This window comes from Xenopus laevis, chromosome 4S (assembly GCF_017654675.1).
Source record: "Xenopus laevis strain J_2021 chromosome 4S, Xenopus_laevis_v10.1, whole genome shotgun sequence".
Taxonomy (NCBI): Eukaryota; Metazoa; Chordata; class Amphibia; order Anura; family Pipidae; genus Xenopus; species Xenopus laevis.
This window is the reverse complement of record NC_054378.1, coordinates 10766919-10788313: the sequence shown is the minus strand read 5'-3', so window position 1 is coordinate 10788313 and position 21395 is coordinate 10766919. Positions and strand designations below refer to the sequence as shown.

General features: G+C 41.1%; 1 protein-coding gene across 2 annotated transcripts in view; it reads right to left on the bottom strand.

The window, feature by feature from the left end:
• The window catches only part of kiaa1549l.S (KIAA1549-like S homeolog), an 84898-nt gene that overhangs the window by 48283 nt on the left and 15220 nt on the right, over positions 1–21395 (bottom strand). For both annotated transcript variants that reach the window (XM_041560903.1, XM_041560902.1), the window contains exons 2-7: positions 12173–12472; positions 8393–8938; positions 6615–6751; positions 6304–6517; positions 4061–4194; positions 644–806 (exon numbers count right to left, since the gene is read on the bottom strand). In XM_041560903.1, the coding sequence (XP_041416837.1) occupies positions 644–806; positions 4061–4194; positions 6304–6517; positions 6615–6751; positions 8393–8938; positions 12173–12472 (1494 nt within the window). The remainder of the gene's footprint in view (positions 1–643; positions 807–4060; positions 4195–6303; positions 6518–6614; positions 6752–8392; positions 8939–12172; positions 12473–21395) is intronic.

The following is a 21395-nucleotide window of genomic DNA, read 5'->3' as shown; positions in this document are numbered from 1 at the left end:
GGTTTAATTCTTCCACCGACCGACCCGTCAGAGCCCATTGCTCCTTGTTGTAATCCGATCGTTCACCCCTAGGGCCAACTGTTCGGATTACCCGATATAGCTCTGCCGTTGGTGGGAATGTCGGTGAAAGATCCGCTCATTTGGCCGATGGCCAGCTTTTCGCATGCATGAGGTCACAGATCAACTCACTTTTCCATTGGGTCATAGACAAAAACAAAAATCATAGCCATGCAACCAGATTGGAAATCAGCAAATGGTATAGTCAAAACAATGCATGTGTGGTCAACCTTATCCATAGGTTGGTAATTTTAAGGGCTCTTACTCATGACTGCTGGTACTTACATTCCCCATGCTGACATCACAGCTGAAAACAAAATATATGAGGACCATCTGCATATCTACAGTAAGAACACACAACCATGGGAGGTCTTCTCCAAAAACTGGTGCATCCATTCTCCACCTAGCCAGCATTAGTAGTTTTAAGGCAGAGTGCTCCAAATGACCCAATAACCATTTTTTTTTCTGAGAAAATCGGTTCCAAGAATCCCAGAAAATAACTCTGTGAGACCAATGGCCAACCTGAAGAAGGACTGGTTAGGTAGATCAAGACTAATGGCAGCCTTGCTAACATCTAGGTACTTACGTTCTGCAATGATTGAAGGAGGGTCCCCAAGATAATAGCCCACCACTTCTCCCGAGAGAGCATTGAGGAGGCTGCTAGACGTTGTCCCATTCAAGAAGAAGCTGCTGTTCTTCACGACATAGATCAACGTGAGAAGCTGCCCAGTTTGGGAAGTGCTTAAGATCTAAGGAAATGGATCAAAATGGGAAAAGCTCATTGGTCAAATACAAAGGGAAACTTAAAATATAGAAGGTTAAGGCAAAGTGAACCTTTATTTGGTGTTACATGAACACGGCTAGGGTATTGTGCATTGAGTTGAACTGATCCAAAATGATAACTTCATTATGCATGATACACAATGTTTCTGCAACCAGTCAAATGTATCACATATGGTATATACTCGCCGCATGAATATTGACAGATCATTAAAAGAGCTGATTTCACACCTTCAGAAAGATAATTATTCTTAGCAAATGTTAGAGCCTCAACACTTCCATTATATGTGCTGCGTCTGTTCTGGATCTTGTATTTATTGCTTCTATTTTAGCCTTGTTTTTCATTTAAGGATTTTTTACACTTGCAGTAAAAGAGCATTAAAGGGGAAGTTCACCGTAGAAATGTAGGCTATGCTGTATGGTGCAGTAATGTATATTGCAACTGGTTGGTTATTCTCTTGGTTATTCTGTGTAGCCCATTGGGACCATACGTTGTTATCATAATTAACCATAAATATATGTTGTGTTCAGTATAAATTCTATATTTTCCTATATTTTCTATGAATAGTAGACCTTTCTACAAGAGCCAGATTTCACCCCCGGAGGCCAACGTCCTCTAGTGCCCCCCTCCCTACTACAGGATCTCGTGCATGCCCATCCTCCGTACCAGAGCACTGAGTTTTAGGCTACCCGTTATCTGGAAACCCATTATCCAAATAGTACCGAATTACAGAAAGGCCGTCTCCCACAGGCCCCATTTTATCCAAATAATCGAAAAAATAATGATTTACTTTTTCTCTGTAATAATAAAACAGTATGTTGTAATTAATCCTTATTGGAAGCAAAACCAGCTATTGGGTTTATTTAATTTTTACATGATTTCCTAGTATATTTAAGGTATGGAGATCCTAAATACGGAAAAACCCCAGGTCCCGAGCATTCTGTATAACAGGTCCCATACCTGTACTTGATCCAAACTAAGATATAATTAATCCTTATTGGAAGCAAAACCAGTTTATTGGGTTTATTTAATGTTTACATGATTCTATAGTAGATCTAAGGTATGAAGATCCAAATTAGAGAAATATCCGCTATCTGGAAAACCCCAGATCCCGAGCATTCTGTATAACAGGTCCCATACCTGTACTTGATCCCAACTAAGATATAATTAATCCTTATTGGAAGCAAAACCAGTTTATTGGGTTTATTTAATGTCTACATGATTCTTTAGTAGATCTAAGGTATGAAGATCTAAATTAAGGAAATATCCGTTATCCGGAAAACCCCAGGTCTGCGCATTCTGGATAACTGGTCCCACACCGGGGGCCGGAATTAACCTGGAGAAACTGACCCAAGAATTGGCCCAGAAGCCGTTATTTATCTGGTTTTGGTCCCCATTTTTTGGGTCCTAATCTAAAGGTTTGGAATCCTTGTTCTATATGTTCTGCACTTTATATAAACTGCTCAAATGGAACATTGTGTTTAGTGATGGGTGAATTTGGGGCGTTTCGCTTCACCGAAAAATTCTCGAATTTCCAGCGAAATTAGCGAAACAGGGAAAAATTCGCAAAACGGCGCCAGCGTCTCGTTTTTGACGCTGACGTCCGTTTTTTTGTACGCCTCCGCAGATTCACCGGTGAATTTTCACGGGGGGTTCGCAAATTTATTCGCTGGGGGGCGAATCGCAGGAATTTGCCGCAAATTCACGCCTGGCGAATAAATTCGCCCATCACTAATTGTGTTATATTCTGTATTATCAGGGTTAGGGTTAAAGAGGTGGTTCACCTTTAAGTTATCATTTAGAATGTTATAGACTCGCTAATTCTAAGCAATTTTTTCTGATTTATTCCCTGTAGGTCACTGCTCCTGCGCAGGATTTTAATCACAAATGACTTCCCAGAACTAAACAGGTGCCGTCTCAGCAAGGGCGAAACGCTGCCAAAATTCCCCACCGTTCTGCATTACGTTTTATTTCAAGGCACCGAAAATATTTGGCAGATGCTCGTGACTCTCCCAGCATGGTAACGGCAATACGAGGACTATAAGAGGAAATAAGGGCTATGATTGGCTATTTGGTAGCCCCTATGTGGACTGGCAGCCTACAGGAGACTCTACTTGGCACTATACTTGTTTTTATACAATTAAAACTTGACTCCAAGGCTGGAATTCAAAAATAAGCACCTGCTTCGAGGCCACTGGGAACAACATCCCAGGTGGTTGGAGAGCAACACGTTACTCACGAGCTACTGGTTGGGGATCACTGACTTAGATACAAATGGCTTGATTTCTGTTCAGTTTTCTGAATCTTTTCAACCCTATCTCTATCTATATTCTGCCTATTATACAGAAATCGGTTATCAAGAAAGCTCTGAAATACAGAAATGCTAATTCAGAAAAACAATTTCTTATTTTTGATTGATTGGACATTGGACACTTTTTTTCAACCCAACTTAACTATGTATCTATGAATTGCTTTTTTTTTTGCTTCTGAAATAATAAGAAATTAACTGTACTTGATAATAACTAGGCCGTGTTAAGGTGAGTATCTTAGTATGTAAATGTTTTTATCTATTGGGCACATTTCTGTTCGGTTTCACAAGGCTGAAAACCCAACAGAATGGCGAGACCAGAACAGGCCTTAGAAAAACCAAACTGTTTGGGTTTAAATTGAACAGGTGGCATGTTCCTTACCTAGGAACCAGATAGTGGTTGAAATGACAAACCTGGCATCTGCATACTTTGTATGTGTGTATATATATATATATATATATATATATACATATATATATATATATATATACATATATATATATATATATATACATATATATATATATATATATACATATATATATATATATACATATATATATATATATATATACATATATATATATATATACATATATATACATATATATACATATATATATATATATATATATATATAATATATATACATATATATATATATATATACATATATACATATATATATATATATATATACATATATATACATATACATATATATATATATATATACATATACATATATATATATATATACATATATATATATATGCTTCCCATGTCCTGCCTGCTACTGTTTCCCTTTCCCATCAATGCCACTTTAATATGAAGCTTGCAATCCTTACAGACACAATCAGGGGGTATTAGGCTTCCTTGCCCAGTGCAGAATTGAAAGTAAAGTATAACTTACCTGTACTGTGAGGTTGCTGTTTCTATTGGTTGTCTGCACTTCTGCTTTGTCATATGCAACCCGCAGCCTCTGCTCCATGCTCTGCGCATAACTGCACGTGTGGATGTTCCCTGCTGTCGCCATTAACTTCACAACTGCCAATGACACAGAAGACACACTTATTTTCCTTGGCACGGAGAAGCAGCACCCGATTTTCTATACCCGGAATATACTATGTATATATCACATTAACGTATATATTGTTTTATCATTACTGATCACAGGGGGCCTTTAAATGATATTCAGTGCAGAGTGTTTTTCCTGCAGAAATATTTCAGCATAACGTAGTAAGTAAGAGGTGCAATATTTGCCGGCAGGTCTACGAACCTATAGCCACCAGCTAACTGCTATGGGATACAGAACTGGAGCAAATATCCCTTTATAAATCCATGTAATTATTTACTCTTCAGGTTAAAATTTGTCTAGCAAAATACTGTATTTCTACTAGGGATGCACCGAATCCAAGATTCAGATCCGACTGAATCCTGTTGCCCGGCCGAACCTAATCTGAATCCTAAATTGCAAATGCAAATTAGGGACGGGGAGGTAAATCGCGTGACTTTTTTTCCCAGAACAAGGAAGTAAAAAATGTTTCCCCTTCCCACCCCTTATTTGCATATGCAAAGTAGATTCAGATTCAGTTCAGCTGAATCTTTGCAAAGGATTCGGCCGAATCCAAAACAGTGGATTCGGTGCATCCCTAATTTCTACATCACGTCCATTAGTTCTAAGTTCTCCCCAACTCGGGCTTGGTGCGTGCTAATTATTTTACTGCCCAGAACATGCCCAAAGTCGTCAAGGATTGTTCCTTCTAGTGAGGCTGGGGAGGCATCATTAGATCCAGCATGGCAGCCACATTCAAAGTTCAAAGAAGCAAAGTTCTACCTATATAACCTCCAGCCTCATTTACCTTGATCCCATGTTGGAGGATTCTGGGACTGGGAGTGTTGTTTTTGTATATTTTCTCTATGATGTTCGGAGCTGTAGTTCATCAACATCTGCTTGAAATAAATGGGCCTTAATGTGTCTTCGGCTGTCAGAGGGTGTTTGGGTTTATATTTCAACAACAGCTGAATAGCCAAAGGTTGGGCCCATGGGTCTGGCAAGTTCAGGCCGGAGCATCACTGTTCCAGTAGGTTGCGGATAGCAACAAACTGAATTTTGTCCTTGACCCCACCCCACATACATCAGATCGCTTCTCCACCTTTTGGCTAAGATCAAGTGTAGTACTGGGCCTTTTGGCTAGGTACAACTTCTGTGAAGAAGGAAAAACACTTGGTCCTCTGGCTGGCTAAGACCAGGTTTTGTCACACTGGGCCTTTTGGCTAGGTATCCGTCTTTATACTCTTATTTGAAAACGGAGACACACTTGGACTCCTCTGGTCTAGGCCGGGGAGGCGGAAGTTTGCTGAAAGCAGAAGGGTCTTGCACAAAGCACATGCACTTCTTGTTTAAATCTTGCTTCATCCCTCACCAAGCCGCTCGGCAGGGGGTGCCGTTTTTCTTTTTTCCAGCCGCCAGCTTCCGGCCGCAGCTTCCGGCACCTTTTTTGTGTTTGGTTCGAGCACCCTGGATGGGTGTCATAGTCTCTTGGCTGGACCCCAGGCTATGACTTACGCCCTGGGGGAAGCTTCGGAAGAACCCAGGGTAGACGGGACTCCCGCTAGCTTCGGCGAAGGGGAGTCCAAACAGCCCTAAACCCCTTCGGGGGGCGGGGATGGTGGGGCTCACCCTAGCTTCGCCGAAGGTGGACCCACCCAAGCTGTTCCTTCAGTGAAACTTGGGCATCGGAGCCCATGCCTTCGGGTAGGACTTGGAAGGATGATTCAATATCATCAGATCCTTTAGATTCCTGCTCATTCTGATGGTGTTGCTTATTTATATTCTCATGTCATGTCTCATATCAGAGGGATTGGGTATATAAGTAAGGACATACACCATGTCAGTTTGTTAGGAGCAGGTGTGTTAGGGTTGAGTCTCAATCAATTTTCTGTTGACCTGTGCATCACTATAACAATGACATAAAAAGTAACTGTTTTGCCATCTTGACCAACTATCACAAATTTGTTCTGCTGCCCCAGCTCATACTAATTACAACTACTGCTCGGAAGGCCCCATCATCTGTGAGGCCCAGGGTAGTCCCCTCTATTTGCTTCCCCTGAAATAAAGCTCTGGGTATATCCGATACATAATAAATCACATGCCTGTCTTTAACCTGTAGATGTAATCCGGCACTGGATCCCATGGTGCAGCGGGCACGGGCACCGAGAGAAGTTTTGGTATCTGGCGCATCAGGTTATCTACGTAACTAGAACTGGCCGCAATAATGTCTGTGATAGTGGAAGGGATATAAACCGAAATATTCACCAGAACAAAATATCCGACAGTCAGATTCTTGAATTTCTGATCTGTGGCTATCTGAAATACAAAAAAAAATTAATAAGATAATATGTCTTATAGGGGAAATAACCATAAACCATTAAAAAACATGACTGATATCATTTGCAGAACTTACTGTTATTGAAGCCTGGTTTACAAGAACCTGAATCGGCAGCTTTAAAGCTTGATATAGAGTATCCATAAGGACTTCCTTCATACTCTGTACAACGTTCTCCGTGTCCTTGTCTGGCAGCCATTGTGGCATAGTAAGAACTGAACAAGAAGATAAAATATTTCATATTGTGTTTGTAGGAATATTACAATCTAGCATGGCTAATATACCCTACATTGCCAAAGTATCAAAACTCATCTTTGGCCAAAAATATCTGGATATTCCAACAAAAATGACGCCTTACGCTGGATCACTCACTGCTGATCACCCCCAAGTGATCGCAATCACTTACCTGAAACCCAGTGCTGGTGCACCTATTAGGTGAAAACTGCACCCGCCCGGGGTTCTTCCAGCAAGCACCACGGAGCAATTTTCTTCCGGCTTCTTCTTTCTTTAAATTTCCCAGTGCATACGCATGAGCAGTAGAACTAAATAAAAAGCTTTTTCGTTAAAGTTTGGCTTTTCGCTCTACTATGCGAGTGCAGCCGCGAGAAAAAAGAAGATCGATCCATGGTAGAATCGCTGGAAGAATCCCGGGCCGGTGCAGTTTTCTCCTTATAGGGGCACCTCCCCGAAATTTCAGGTAAGTAAATGCGATCATTAGGGGGTGCCTAACTTTTGGCACCTCCAAGTACAAAGACCTTTCCTTCTCCTTTAATAATCTTAAACCCTGCTCCGTACAATGTCATTCTTGACAGTGTTGTACTTAAGCCCAAAGCAAGGTCCAAATAGGGTTTGCTAAAATGAGAGAACCTGACTGCCCAGCCTTGGCCTCAACCCAACTGAACATCTTTAGGATGAACTGGAATATTGACCAAGCCATCAAGAATAGTACCTAACCTCAATAAAGCTGGGCGTGCACTAATATGATACGTTCATTTGGCGAGGTCACCAAACAAACGGATCTTTACTGGTTTAGTCACCAAAATGCTAGGCCAAATCTAATCATTTGTCTCCCTGGGAGGACTAAGGAGTTATGTTGGAAGAAGTCCTCACCTGGATGGATTTACAAAGCAAAACCCACCAACAAAGTTTCAAGATGTAGTGGAAGCCTTCCTAGAAAAATAGAGGCTGTTATAGCAACAATGAGGAGACAAACTTCATATAAATACCCTTGATTTTGGAATGAGATGTTGGAAAGGCAGGTGTCTACATACTTTTGGCTATATAGTTTAACGTATATAAATTCCCTTCTATACAAAATAGCCACTAAAATACATAAATAACTAAAAAAAAGCATGCTACAGAAAATGCAGTCTCCTGGCATATTGATTGGCCAAATAACTTGAGCCAATCAGGTTACCGAAGCAGATTCAGGAACTGAATGTGTGAATTAGTCTCACTCCTCATCCTTACCCTTGAACCCAAAAATTATTTTTCGGACACTCAGGTACATGGGTCAGCAAAGGAGAACACCTTTAAGCCTAAACTGACTGAATTTCGGTTCTTCTCTAGTGTAATAGCTCCCTAGTTTATCAGCTAGGATAAAGGACATCATTGGGTTGATCGGACAATATTTCATAACAGCAATGGTTTAACTTGAACCAGTAGATGATGCTACTGCTTCTATGTGTTTTATGGACTTTACCATAGTTCCCACCAAAAGTTGACCAGTCCATGCACATACTGTACTCCTGGTCAGTGATCACATCATGGAAGCTCTAACAAGATGTGACATGGCCAAATGTAAAGATTAGTGGGGGCTCATCTGATAGAAGTTGGGGTGGGTGGCCCATACATACCTGTTTTTAGCATGGTTTGAGGAGACAATTTGCACTCCAAAGCTAAAGGAGTTGTTGCAACTGTGCTGGGTTCCAATGTTGTAATCGTTAGTGATGGACTGTGAGTCACTGACTGTGTTGTTATTGTTGTAGATGTTAATTCTGTTTTAACAGTTGGTACCGTTGCTGGTTTAGTTATAGTCACACTGGTGGCTGGAGTTACAGTCTTCACAGTAGTAGACGTATGTGTTGTAGCTATGAGGGGTGTAGTGGTTGTATTTAATATCTTGGTCGGAAGAAAAACAGAGGTTGGAGTATGCATGCTTTTTTGTGCAGTTGAGGATGTTCCAAGAAACGCTGTTGTAGTTGGTGTAGTTGTAGTTGTCTCTGAGCGTGCAGTCGATTGCAAAGTTGTTGAGATAAACATATTGCTTGTGGAGACCTTGTGAGTTTCGTGCACTGAAGACATTTGCATGGTTGAAATGGTTGATGTAGAACTCGATTTCCATGTTCCATTTTCTGTTAATGAAACTGCTGATGATTCACCAGTAGGTACCGTAGAAAGGACTGTAAAAACAGAATTGGAGATGTTTGTTGGAAATACTGTGGGAGAATATGGTATGGGGGATGAGCGGGTTGAACTTATGGAGTTGGATGATAAATGGTTTGTGGTGTGAAATGTGGTCACAGAGGCTTCACCATTAGTGGAACTTCCAGTAGAACGGCCTATTTCTGAAGTATTCACAGGGGAAGCACTAACATGTGTTGGTGTGACTGTAGAGACCTCTGAATGCTCTGCTGCAGTAGATCTTGAATGCTCTTGAGTTGTAAGAGTGCCATCAGATGTTAAAGCGGAAGACATTTTAGTCGGCGTAGGTTGTTTAGAAGGAACTTCAGTTCTACGAGTGATTGTCTGAAAAAATGATGAAGGGGTGGAAGAGCTTTCTGTAGATAAGTTGTAAGTGCTCATTAGACTTGGACTGTTTTTTTTGCTTGTTGGTGTTGATGGACTTGAATGATCAGTAAACTGACCTGTTGAGGAAGAAATCAAAGCATTGCTTCCTGTAAATTCTGAAAAAACGTAGGCAGTAGAACTCACATTCACAGTAATATTTGCCAAATCAGAGGTCAATGTGGATAATGGGTTGCTTGTTGTTGTTGATGGACTTGAATGATCAGTAAACTGACCTGTTGAGGAAGAAATCAAGGCATTGCTACCTGTAAATTCTGAAGAAACGTAGGCAGTAGAACTCACATTCACAGTAATATTTGCCAAATCAGAGGTCAATGTGTATAATAGGTTGCTGGTAGTACTGCTTGGCACGTGATTGGATTGGCTTGCTTTTTCAGTAGTAATAGTTGTAACTGACTCATTTTCCATGTCAACCAAAGATGTTGATCGCTGAACTGTGATATCACTTGTTTCCAATTTCTTTGTAGTAGGGAACACTATAGTCCTTCCTGTTTGTATGTCAGTAGAACTACTATGGGTAGAAGAAACCACCTCTGTAGATACATCCCAAAAAGGAGTGCTTGATGGACTGGCTGATGGTACTGGTGTATTAACTTCAGGAATATCTGATTTCACTGTACCTGAAAATGTAGTATGGTTAAAGGGGGATGTTAATTCACTAAGAGTATTTACAGTTGATTGCAAAACTGTACTATCTTCACTGCTATAAGGGTTGATTGTGGTGGAATGTGAATCTTTGTCTCCATTTCTAGTAGATGTAAATAACAAAGAAGAAGTTTCAGATACAGAAGATTGTGTAATATCTGGAATATTTGTCTTTATATTAATAACTGTACTGGAGGCAGTCGTTTTAGGGAAAGTGCTTGTTGAGTGTTGAGTGGTTACATCTGATGATGTACTACTAGCTACTTCACCTGTACTAGAATGTGTACCAGTGTTAACAGGGGTAATTAAGTCACCAGAATATGGTGTTGTGTTTTCTGACTGTTGGAAGTTTGAGGTAGTTGTTTGATGTGTTGATCTTGACAATGTAATCCCCTCACTCACGCTGAGAGTTATTGTACTGCTGTAGAAGCTGATATCTGAAGGACTAGTCTGTACATTGTCAGTTTGTAACTCATGTGTTTGTATCATCGTTTGTGTTCTATAAGGTAAAGTGTCTCTTGTGGTCGTGGATATTTGTGAAGCATCTGAAACAGACTGTAGAGAAGTCAGTGATAAGGTTGAGTACCATGTAGGTGGTGACGTATCTGAGATATCTTTTAATGATGCTTCTGAACCACCCATTATACCAGAGACAAACTGGGAAGTTGAACCTGCTGAGATGAGACGGTCTGATGTTCTAGGCTGCTCTGTCTGAGTTGATATCGAGGATGGTAAGCTGGTGGATGAGTCTTCTGGTAAGCTGGTGTATGAGTTGTCTGAAGAAGACTGACCAGTTGTAGATGTTTTTAGAACTTCCAGAGTAGTCAAATATGGGAATGATGCTACGATATGAGTAGGACTTGTCAACACTTGGCTTATTCCTGTAGGGAAAGAGTTTATGGTGCTGGCAGGGTGTTCTGTTCTAGTCCCTTTTGTCAAGGATACAGAATCAGATACTATTTTAAATTCTGTGGAAAGTGCTATTTTATTGCTTGTTGTAGACATACTCTCCTTATCTGTTTGCTGAGAATGCAGGCTATTTGTCTCCTGAGCCCCGGAGGAAGATGTTGAATCAGATACTGGATTAGAGGAATCAGGGTTGTTATTTTTATTGATCGTTGTTAATGCGTTACTACTAAAAACAGCAGTTGATGGAGATTCGATGTGAACGATTTCATCGGAAGAATTAATCACTGTAGTAGTATGATCCCTAGAGGATAAAACATGGGTATCTTTTGTAAAAGACAAAGTGGACAGTGATATATCAGTGTAAGGCTTATTCATATTCATTTCCGTTGTCGCCTTAGAAAATGTTACGGTCGCCTCTGCAAAATGTGTTACATTGGTTCCCTTTGATACTAACTCATTAGTAGGCACCGTTGAACCTGGAAGAATTAAAGAAGAGGTTTGTTTATATTCAAGGTGACTGGTGCTTAGTGAATCAGTAGATACTGACTTCAACAAGATATCATCTCTTGTATACAAGGAAACATCCGTTGTTGTTGTTGTTAAAGTATCATATAAAGCAGAAGGCTTCTCATTTGGTCTAGTGTCCTGGCCTTTTATTGTAGATAACAAACTTTCAGATACCATAAAATGCTGGAGAGTAGAATTTTCAGCAGACGTAGATAAGACCTCTGAGTTCAGCATTTCAGTTGTACTGGTACTTTGTAAGACATTAGTGGTTACACTGGAATATACAGTTGGAATATCTCTATTTGCTTGTGTGAATATTGTTATGATTCCTGCGAGTAGTCCTTTAGAAGTAACAGACAAAGGAGTAGGTGCTGTTGTGGTTTCTTCAGAAGACAGTAGATGTTCTCCAAAGGCCTTCAAAGTGCTGGTGTTTTCCATAAGAAGATGGTTGTTTGTTGCAGAAGACCTAGTGCTGGTCATGTTGGTATTGCTTCCCAAAGTTACTCTGTTTGGTGTATAAGGCACAGTAGTAGTAGACACTGTATCATTGGAAAAGCCTCCACTGGAAGCTGGAAATGATGACAATGAAGGTGACAACGATGACAATGAAGGTGACAATGATGAGGAAGGAAAATCACCCAGATTACTTGAACCAGTATTTTCCTTTGAAACAACAGGAGATATTGAGTGAGATGAGACAGGAGATGGAGTGTGAGTCAACGAATAAGATGGGAACAAATAGGTTAATATGCTGGCATTATTTTGACCTGAGTTGGTGTCTTCTTGATCAGACAATTGAGATGTAGATGCTGTTGACAGTTCAGTAGAAGAGTTATACTCCCCCATTAGCATAGATACATTTTTCTGCACACCTGAAGCTGGGGTGATATAGTTCTTTGTATTCTTGCTGGATAGCAATACAAATATATTGTACAAGGTGGTATTCTCCAGCACTTTTCCTACTGTGTCAAGAACACCACTGTCTGTGAAGGAAGACTTAGTTCCTTGTAAAGTCCATGTGGGCGATTCCGTTGGAGCCATACTTTGGTCCGGTTGCTGTGTCGAATCTGTAATTGAGATATAATATAAATGGATATTGTTATACAAAGGCAGAAAACACACAGACCCACAAAACATAGTTGGCCCAGAGAAATTAAAAAAGCCATCCAACTTTAAATACAATGGAACACAAAGACTATCGTTATCGTCACCAGCAGAAATTTCGGTCGAAGACGATTTTCATCAAGCTCAGTTGCCATAGCCAAGTGAATGGACAATCTGCAAGAACCCCTTTATTTCAGTAGACATTTTTAAATTGAGGGGTGCAATGGTGACTAGGAAATAAGGATTCACATAGGACAATGCAAGTTTATAGAGATGTAGACATTCTTGCTGTAAGGTCTGCGTACACACGTACAAATTGCTTTATTGTGCATTTCTTGGCTGGGCTAAGTACCATTGCATCTGCCTCTTCTGCTGTACTCAATGTGCCTATTGAGCTATTGAGGGACCCTGGAGGTGTCGGTAATTCTCGGGTACCCAAAGCAGATTATGTCTATAGGTGAAGCAGACTTTGACACAAGAATCACATGGTAGTGTCATTTTAACACTGAATTTTAGAATTAACAATGTTTCAGAACGACGGAGGCAATTAAGGTGGGCATTGTGGGTAAAAATCAATGCAATTTGCTTCCATTATACTAAGTTCATAAATGATCCTTATGGCTTTGTTCCCCTTATTGCTCTCTTACCTGCATCCAGGGAATAAATATAAGGCCCCAGGTCTCCCCTATACATACAGCTATGGGGACCATGCAGTTTCTTAGCAGGGTGGGCAGGAGCCATGTTTGCAAGTGTCACATCCAGTATCTGCCTCCAAGGAAGTCGTCGCCGAGCAGGAGCTTGTGAACTGGAAACCAATCTGGTCCTGGCCAACCATCACACTGGGGCAGCAGACACTGAGGGGGTTATTTATTAAAGTCCGAATGCCAAAGATTCAAAGTATTTGAATTTTTTGAGATTTATTATACCCCAAGGTTGCAAAAAGTCAGAATCTGAAAATCCGCCATCTCACACCTGCCGAGGTTGTATATAAGTCAATGGGAGAGTTCCCTATCTGGTAGTTTCTGTGGTCTGCATTGGGATTAGCCCGAAAATCGGACTATTTCAGGCTTTTTGGGCAAAAATTTGAAAAATCTGGGCTATTTGGGAAAATGCCTGAAAAAATCAAGCGTTCCGGAAAAAAAACATTTAAAAAAACTGCATGATTTGGATTTTTGCTATATTTTATCGAGTTTTCCCTGATCCGATTAAATCTAGCTATTTTAATAATAAATAAGGTCGTGGATTCTAGTTTGGTTGGACTTTTTTAAATAAAATAATCAGAAAAATTCGGATTTTGATAAATAACCCCCCTGGAAGTGATGTCAACAAAAATGGCAGCCGCTCGCTGAATAACTCTTCATTTCAAGAAGGGGCAAGATGGCCAGTGCAGTGGGGGAAGAAGCCTTGAACCAAATGAAATACAGAAGTTGTGTGGCCTACAGTCTTCTATGAATGTTTGAGGACCACAGCTCTTGATGGTCTTTTAGAAAGAAAGGGTGGGCTGTAAAGTGAATATTCAACAAATGAAAATGTGGGCTCCACTGGTTCTCCAATAATATAATCTTTCATTCTCCCCTGCACCAACTGAACCAGTGGGTTAGTACTGGACTGGTTACATGATTTTCAAGTAGACTCAATGTGTGAAGATCCAAATTCTCCAATTGTTCTCAGAACAGATTATGTGCATATTGTAGCTCCAGCGGGAGGATCAGTTCTCTTATTGGGGCAGATTTACTAAAGGGCAAAATGGCTAACGCTAGCGACTTTTCGCCAGGTATCAAACCCACAGGGACATCGGCAATTCACTAACAGGCGCAGGCGTCAATTCGCTAGCAAAAGAGACCGACAATCATTCGCACTCTATCGCCATGCGAATTTCGCTCTGGCGAATGGCCGTTATTCCGCAAATTCAGTAGAGTGCAGATTTTACTTCTCTACCTCGGATCAGGTGAAATTCTAAAAAGCAGCTACATCTTCTGTCACTTACATCATATCCTGTGTGCTGAAAGTGCTTTAAATTCCAAAATACGCTGGCGAGTGGCGACTTTTCATTTTTTTAAGCAGAATTGCCTGCAAAAGTCCTAACAAACTTTTTTTGGGTAACCGGTTTTCTCCAGACATTTTATAAAATATGGAACATTCATTTTACAGTGGGCTCATGTGTAGGGCATTATATTAACTCTCTTGTTTTTATTGAGGTTCCCTGGACATTTGTAATGAAAAGTGTTAACTTCAAGCATTTGGACCAAAGTGAGACTGCCGCTGCTTCATGACAAAGGGACGGAGCAGAAGGCACAAAAAGTGACTATAACTTTTTTTTACAAAATCTTTTTTCCCTCCCCGAAATGATTTTACTAAATATAACTCTTTGTGTTCATGCCCAGTGTCCCTATGAGACTCTTCCCTCTGTGCTGTGAATACCAACGTCGCAGTGCTCCAGATAGGGAATCATTTATGGTGCCCTGATTATCACCGCCGCAAATAATTTTTTTTTTTTTTTTTTATAACTAGAATACAGTGTTCCTTCAGCAGCCTAAATCATATCCATGTGTCTTCAATGGAAATCTGTTGTGACAATAATATCGTGTTATTCGGAATAAATCAAACGCAATAACGCCATTTTATTCTGATGACCTTATCCCTTCACTGTGTTCAATAAAAGGTCACTGGATATTGCCGCAAGCTTATTTTATTTACGAGTACGCGAGCAGACCCAGGCAGCCTTCCTTGTGGTTCATGTATAGTAAAGACGGTGATAACTCAAGTAGCGCCCCCCACAGGCTGCAGACAGTCCCATTGATACAGACAGACTCATTTCATTTATGAGACATTCAGCACAACGAGAATGCGACAGTAGACGGGTTTCTATGAGTTTAGGGCCGCTTTGTATTGCAGTATTTAAATGTGACATTTCCATTCACCATCTGGCCGCACCGCGATGCACTTGTCTTCCCGCAGACTTGGCTTTTGGCCTTGTGTTATTTGTTTGAAAAAGCCACGTACACTTGCCGGAGACCAGCTGCTTCTCTCGGAAACGCAGACACAATTCTGAAGTTGCTCCAAGCCAAATCCAATATGTCATGGCGATTTTATTGTTGGATTATATGTGTATTGTAAGTTTAGTCCTTTATTCGTCTGGTTGACACAATGGGGCAGATTCACTAAAGGGTTAATTGTCGCCAGCAACCGCTTCGCACGCACTTCGCCAGGCGCATACTCGCTACCACTACCCTAATTCACTAACATGCGAAGTTTGCCCTGGGCGTCGAACGCTGGCGACTTTTCACTACAGTTCAAAGGTAGGAAGAGAAGTGGTGCTCCAGAATAAATTGTAAATGACTCACCGAATAGTAAAAGTGGTCTGGGTGCTCCAGCCCCAAGACCCCCAGCTTTAGGGAGCGCTACGGCAACAAATATGTGGAAAAAGCAGGGCACTCAAACGGATCCGCAGGGCCAAGGAAAGTTAGTAAAAAATATATATTTAATTTATACAAAATTAAAAATGCATATTTGCATCTCCATCCGCCCTACGCGTTTCGCACCCACTCAGGGCACTTAGTCATGGGCTCAGCGTTACTTCGGCAGTGGGAGCATTCCATAGCGACTCCTTCCCCATGGCCACCTAGAGTTGCCACTCACCCAGTTTTGACCCGGACAGCCTGATTTTCAGAAGGGCTACCAACGTCAAAAGTACCTGCCTGATTTTCAAAATTATTGGCCAATCGCCAAGCCATAGCCCTGTGACGTCATCAGTTTAACCCTGCAATGACATTGCTCCGCCCCATGATGCCCCAAAATTGTGGCAACCCTATGGCCACCTTAAACTGTGTGCACCTTGACCTTTCCCATCCTGATTGATAATAGAAAGGCAGGTTTGTGCTGGTGGGGAGGGGGGATGACTGGGGGTCTGTGGAGGGGGGGAACCTGGGGGGTGAGGTCCTTGAATGTGGCAGCCCTAGTGGGCCCAGACCCCGCGGTCCAATGCTGCCAACTGATTGGCTGTTCAACTGATTGGCTGTATAACTGAATGGCTGTTCAACTGATTGGCTGTTGCTGTTATAAGATGCTTCTGTATAACCCTATCAAACGCAAAACATTGCTGAGGTTTTAGTCCTAAAACGACAGTCTCTAATTGTGCAGAAAGAATCCTGAGCTCTCAGATAACAGCTTCATACTTTAATTAAAATTGGTTTCGTTGACCTTAATCGTGAGAAAGTGGAACCTCAAAGGTACTAAAACCACGACTGTAACATCAAAACAATTCATTTCTAAGCCCGAACTGCGCCTTTAAACCTTTGATTCTATTTTATCCTTGACTTGTTCTACCCACCATTGCCTTATTGTATCCCATGTGCTTTATTGCTGCTTTATTTTATCCCTTCTACTTTATTGCCCTTGAAGGCCATTTCACATTTCCGTTTGCCTCACTCCGCTGTTTTGTTGCATCTCTTAAACTGCATCATATAATTCCGAATAGATTTTCCCCGGTTGGTGAGATATTTAAAGGAGATGTTAAAGTTAAAATGAAAGTTTTCCGAATGAAAGAATAATGGAACTCTAAGTAACTTTGCAATACACAAATCTTTCCAATGGTTTTTAGGTGATTGCAACTTGTGGAAGAGATATTTTTCTGTCCCTTTCTGCACTGCTGGTTCTGTCTCTTGAAACAATGTAGCCAAGGTGAGCCTTGCATGATTCTCTGCAGGTTTGTTAACCAATGTTTTCAATGGCAATTTATATTTTATATATATAAATATATATTTAGATTTTATAATACTATCACTTTTCACACTCATTTTACGTGACTGATACAGGAGCATCTCCTGATGTAAGACAACTGAGCAGAGAGGTGTCAGGAGACACTGCATCAGTAAATTAAGCAAACAGAACAGGGTGCTCCTGTAACAAAGTCATGATGGTGTAATATTGGTGTGTAGGTGCATCTCAGGTCATTTTGCCTGGTCATGTGCTTTCAGAAAGAGCCAGCACTTTAGGATGGAAATGCTTTCTGGCAGGCTGTCGTTTCTCCTACTCAATGTAACTGAATGTGTCTCAGTGGGACCTCTCAGGAGCGTGTAGGCGCCGAACGCAGGAAAAATGCAGCATGTTGCGTCTCAACCTGCGTTCGGCGCCTACACGTGCCTGAGTGAGTACAGCCCCATTTGAAATAATGACATGCGTCTATTCCTGCGCTCCCCTGCGGCTGAACGCCAAAAAACGGAACGCAGGGGAGTGCAGGTCAGAACGCCAGTGAGTAAGAGCCCTAAATCACTAGAAAAAGCATCTGAGTTAGAGAATGAAAAACACTATTAATATGGATTGCCAGTCACCGGAGTAAAATATGCGACAGTGATTGGATTGTGAGCAACGGCTGAGAATGCTACGTTTTTTCAGGAGATGCAATACACGTCAGTGATAAATGCAACCCATAGGCACATTCTGTGCTTTATTACAGGCAACTCAGTGGGGGAAACAATTTTAATGTGACTGTTGCCCTTTAATTCTGCATCACTCCAACATGAGGCTTTGCTTTCCCCATGATAGCACAGACCATGTTCTGAGTTCTAACCAGTTTATACAGGTGTGGGATCCGTTATCCAGAAACCCATTATCCAGAAAGCTCCAGATTACGGAAAGACCATCTCCGGTAGACTCCATTTTAATCAAATCATTCAAATTATTAAAAATGATTTCCTTTTTCTCTGTAATAATTAAACAGTCGCTTGTACTTGAACCAAATTAAGACATAATTAATCCTTATTGGAAGCAAAACCAGCCTATTGGGTTTATTTAAAGGGTTTATTCGCCTTTAAATTAACTGTTAGTATGACGTAGAGAGTGATATTCTGAGACAATTTGCTATTGGTTTTCATTTTTTATTATTTAAGGATTTTGAGTTATTTAGCTTTTTATTCAGCTGCTCTCCAGTTTGCAGTATCAATAATCTGGTTGCTAGGGTCCAAACTCCCCTAGCAACCATGCACTGTTTTGAATAAGAGACTGGGATACGAATAGGAAAGGCCTGAATAGAAAGATTAGAAAGCTGCAAAGAGTCAGAAGAAAAAGACAAACAACTATAAAATGATAAAAAAAAAATAATAAAGACCACTTGAAAAGTTGCCTAGAAATGGTCATTCTATGTATTCCGTAAATCTAGGCATTCTGGATAACGGGTTTCCGGATAACGGATCCCATACCTGTTAGTTGCCCCATTAATTGGATAAAATGTAGTCTATAGGAGATGGACTTCCTGTTCTTTAGAATTGTCTGGATAATGGGTTTTCGGATTATGGATTTCCATACCGGTATGGCATAATAATGCTTGCAACGTAAAGTATAACATATGAAAAGGAGTCCCTGAATCAAAGGGGAAGGCTTGGGCATCAGCTTAGGGCCAGGCTATAAAACTAGATTCCTATATTAAAGCCTGATGCACTGACTTACACAACAACATGTACAGGCTGCATTTAAAATTCATGAAATCAGTCGTTGATGTTGTACAGCAGCCCTTCATTTGAAGACTTGTAGGATTCACACGGCTCCACAATCCGCCCCTTCTCTGCCCCATGGCACAAAGATAGAGAACACAACTTTTTTCACCTTCTGAAGCAGCTCTGGGAGAGGGGTCACCGACCCTGTAAACTGTTCTAAATTGATACATTTAGTTGATACATTTCTTATCTTTGTCCCTGCTGAGCAGAATCCCTGGGTTTCATTACAGGCAGCTGTTAGAATTGATACAATAGTTGCTGATACTCCAGAGATGCTGCTGAGAAATGGATCAACTAAGGGGCAGATTTATCAAGGGTCGAATTTGGAACTGAAAAAACTTCGAAATTCAAATTCAAAAAGACCAACCGAAATTAAGTCAAAAATTCTTCTTGGTCGAATAGGTCTGTTTCGATCGAATTCGATGGCCAATAGTCGAAGTCAAAATTTTTAAAGAGACAGTACATGATAAATTTCGATATTCGAACTTTCGATTTTTTTTTTTCAAATTCGAATCGAATTTGGACTATTCCCTAGTCGAAGTACGCAAAAAATAGCTTGAAATTCGAATTTTTAACATTCGAAAATTGACCTCGACCTTTGATAAATCTGCCCCATAATGTTGCAAAATTGTAACAGTTCAGGGTCTGCGCCTGAATTACTGAGCTGCCAGACTCAAACACCAGAGACACGAACATTCAACTTTATACTTCGATTTTGGAAAAAATAAGTAATGGGAAGTTATTGAAAAAAGTATTCATTTCTGGGGAACAATCTAAAAACAAATGTATTGAAAAAAGTGTTTGGAAGGGGGGCATAATTAGTGGCGTAACTATAGAAGTCGCAGGGGGGCCTGGGGAAAAGGGGTCTTCTGCTATAGCCAAAAAGAACCCCCCCCTTCCCCAGCCGCTCTCTTATCTGCGGTGGGGAAGGAGAGAGCGTCGGCACGGGGTGGCTAGTGGGTGGAGTCTGGGTGCATGAGTGGGCGGGGAGTGGACAGAGTCTGGGCGGGAAAAGGGTGGAGGCAGGAAGTAGGCGGGAGGATGGGGATCAGAGTGCGCTGGGCCCTTCTGAAAATGTTTCTGCAGGGGGGTCCCGGCACACTCTAGTTACCCCCCAGAACATAAGCCTTGAATAACAGTGCTGTACTCCATGATTTTCAGCAGGTGGAGAAGCACTTGAAACCATCGGGCAACTTTTTTTGTGTAGTGTTTTTATGCTGCATTTTTAAAAAAAACGCACAGCCGAGCATTGATACGAATTAAAAATGAAGCCCTACTGAAAATAATGGAATATGCACTATAGCAAATCTCACTGGGGGGTGTGCAAGTCAACATCCACATTGAGATGCCAGTATTTGGGTTTTTCAGCAGAAACGCCAATACACCAAGGAAACGCCATATTGTTGAATGTGCAGGTTTGGAAATCCACTTTGCCAGGGTCGGACTGGACATGGGGGGCCCATGCGGTTACTTACCTACGAGACCACCGCGTGCATGCGTTAACGCTGGCTTGTGGTGCGAATGTGCGAACACCGACGTGCGGCACACATATGTGTGTTTATTTGGGGGGCCCGGAGACCGGGGGAGGGGCACTGGGCCAGCAGGGGCCCATGAGGGTCGGGGCCCACCGGGTGTCCCGCTGGCCCAGTCCGACCCTGCACTTTGCTGATATACACTGTGTATTTTCAATATGGAGGGCAAACTCTCACATGATGTATTAAGCATATACGTATAGCATATACGTATATGCAGCGTTGTCTGCTGGTGACGTAATTAGGTCGCGTATTTACAATCAGTCCGGCTACATTTTGCATGGGAATCGCTTTTCCGTTTGGCTATTTTTTCTCAAAAGTTTGATAAAATTCTTCTGAGCGGAATTGTGGGAACGAGAAAAAACAGAAATGCATGTTGGGAAAAAGAAAACTACAGGCTGAAAAATGCGCATGAGGTTTCAATGGCGTACTTACGTGTGACCGTGTGTTTTTAAAATCGCAACGTAAATACCACCCCGTGTGACCCCACACATAGGGCATTATTTATCAAAATCAGAACATTTCTGATCATTTTCTGTAAAACAGTCCCACCAAATCCGCACAGATTTTTCCCCTTATTTATCAATACATTTTTCCGAAAATTTCCTGTTCGAGAAAAAACTTTATAAAATCGGATTTGACATCCAAAATCTCAATTTTCCACAGATCAGGATATCTTCGGACTTCTCCCTTTGACTTCTACATGAACTCAGCAGGTCTGAGTTGGAGTAATTCGGACTATTAACACCCTCGGGGTTTATTACATTCCAAAAAATTCAAGGTTTTTTTCCCACTAAAAATGTGGATTTTATAGTAAAAAAAACTCAAATTTTTTGAGTTTTTGCCATTTGCTTTAATAAAAA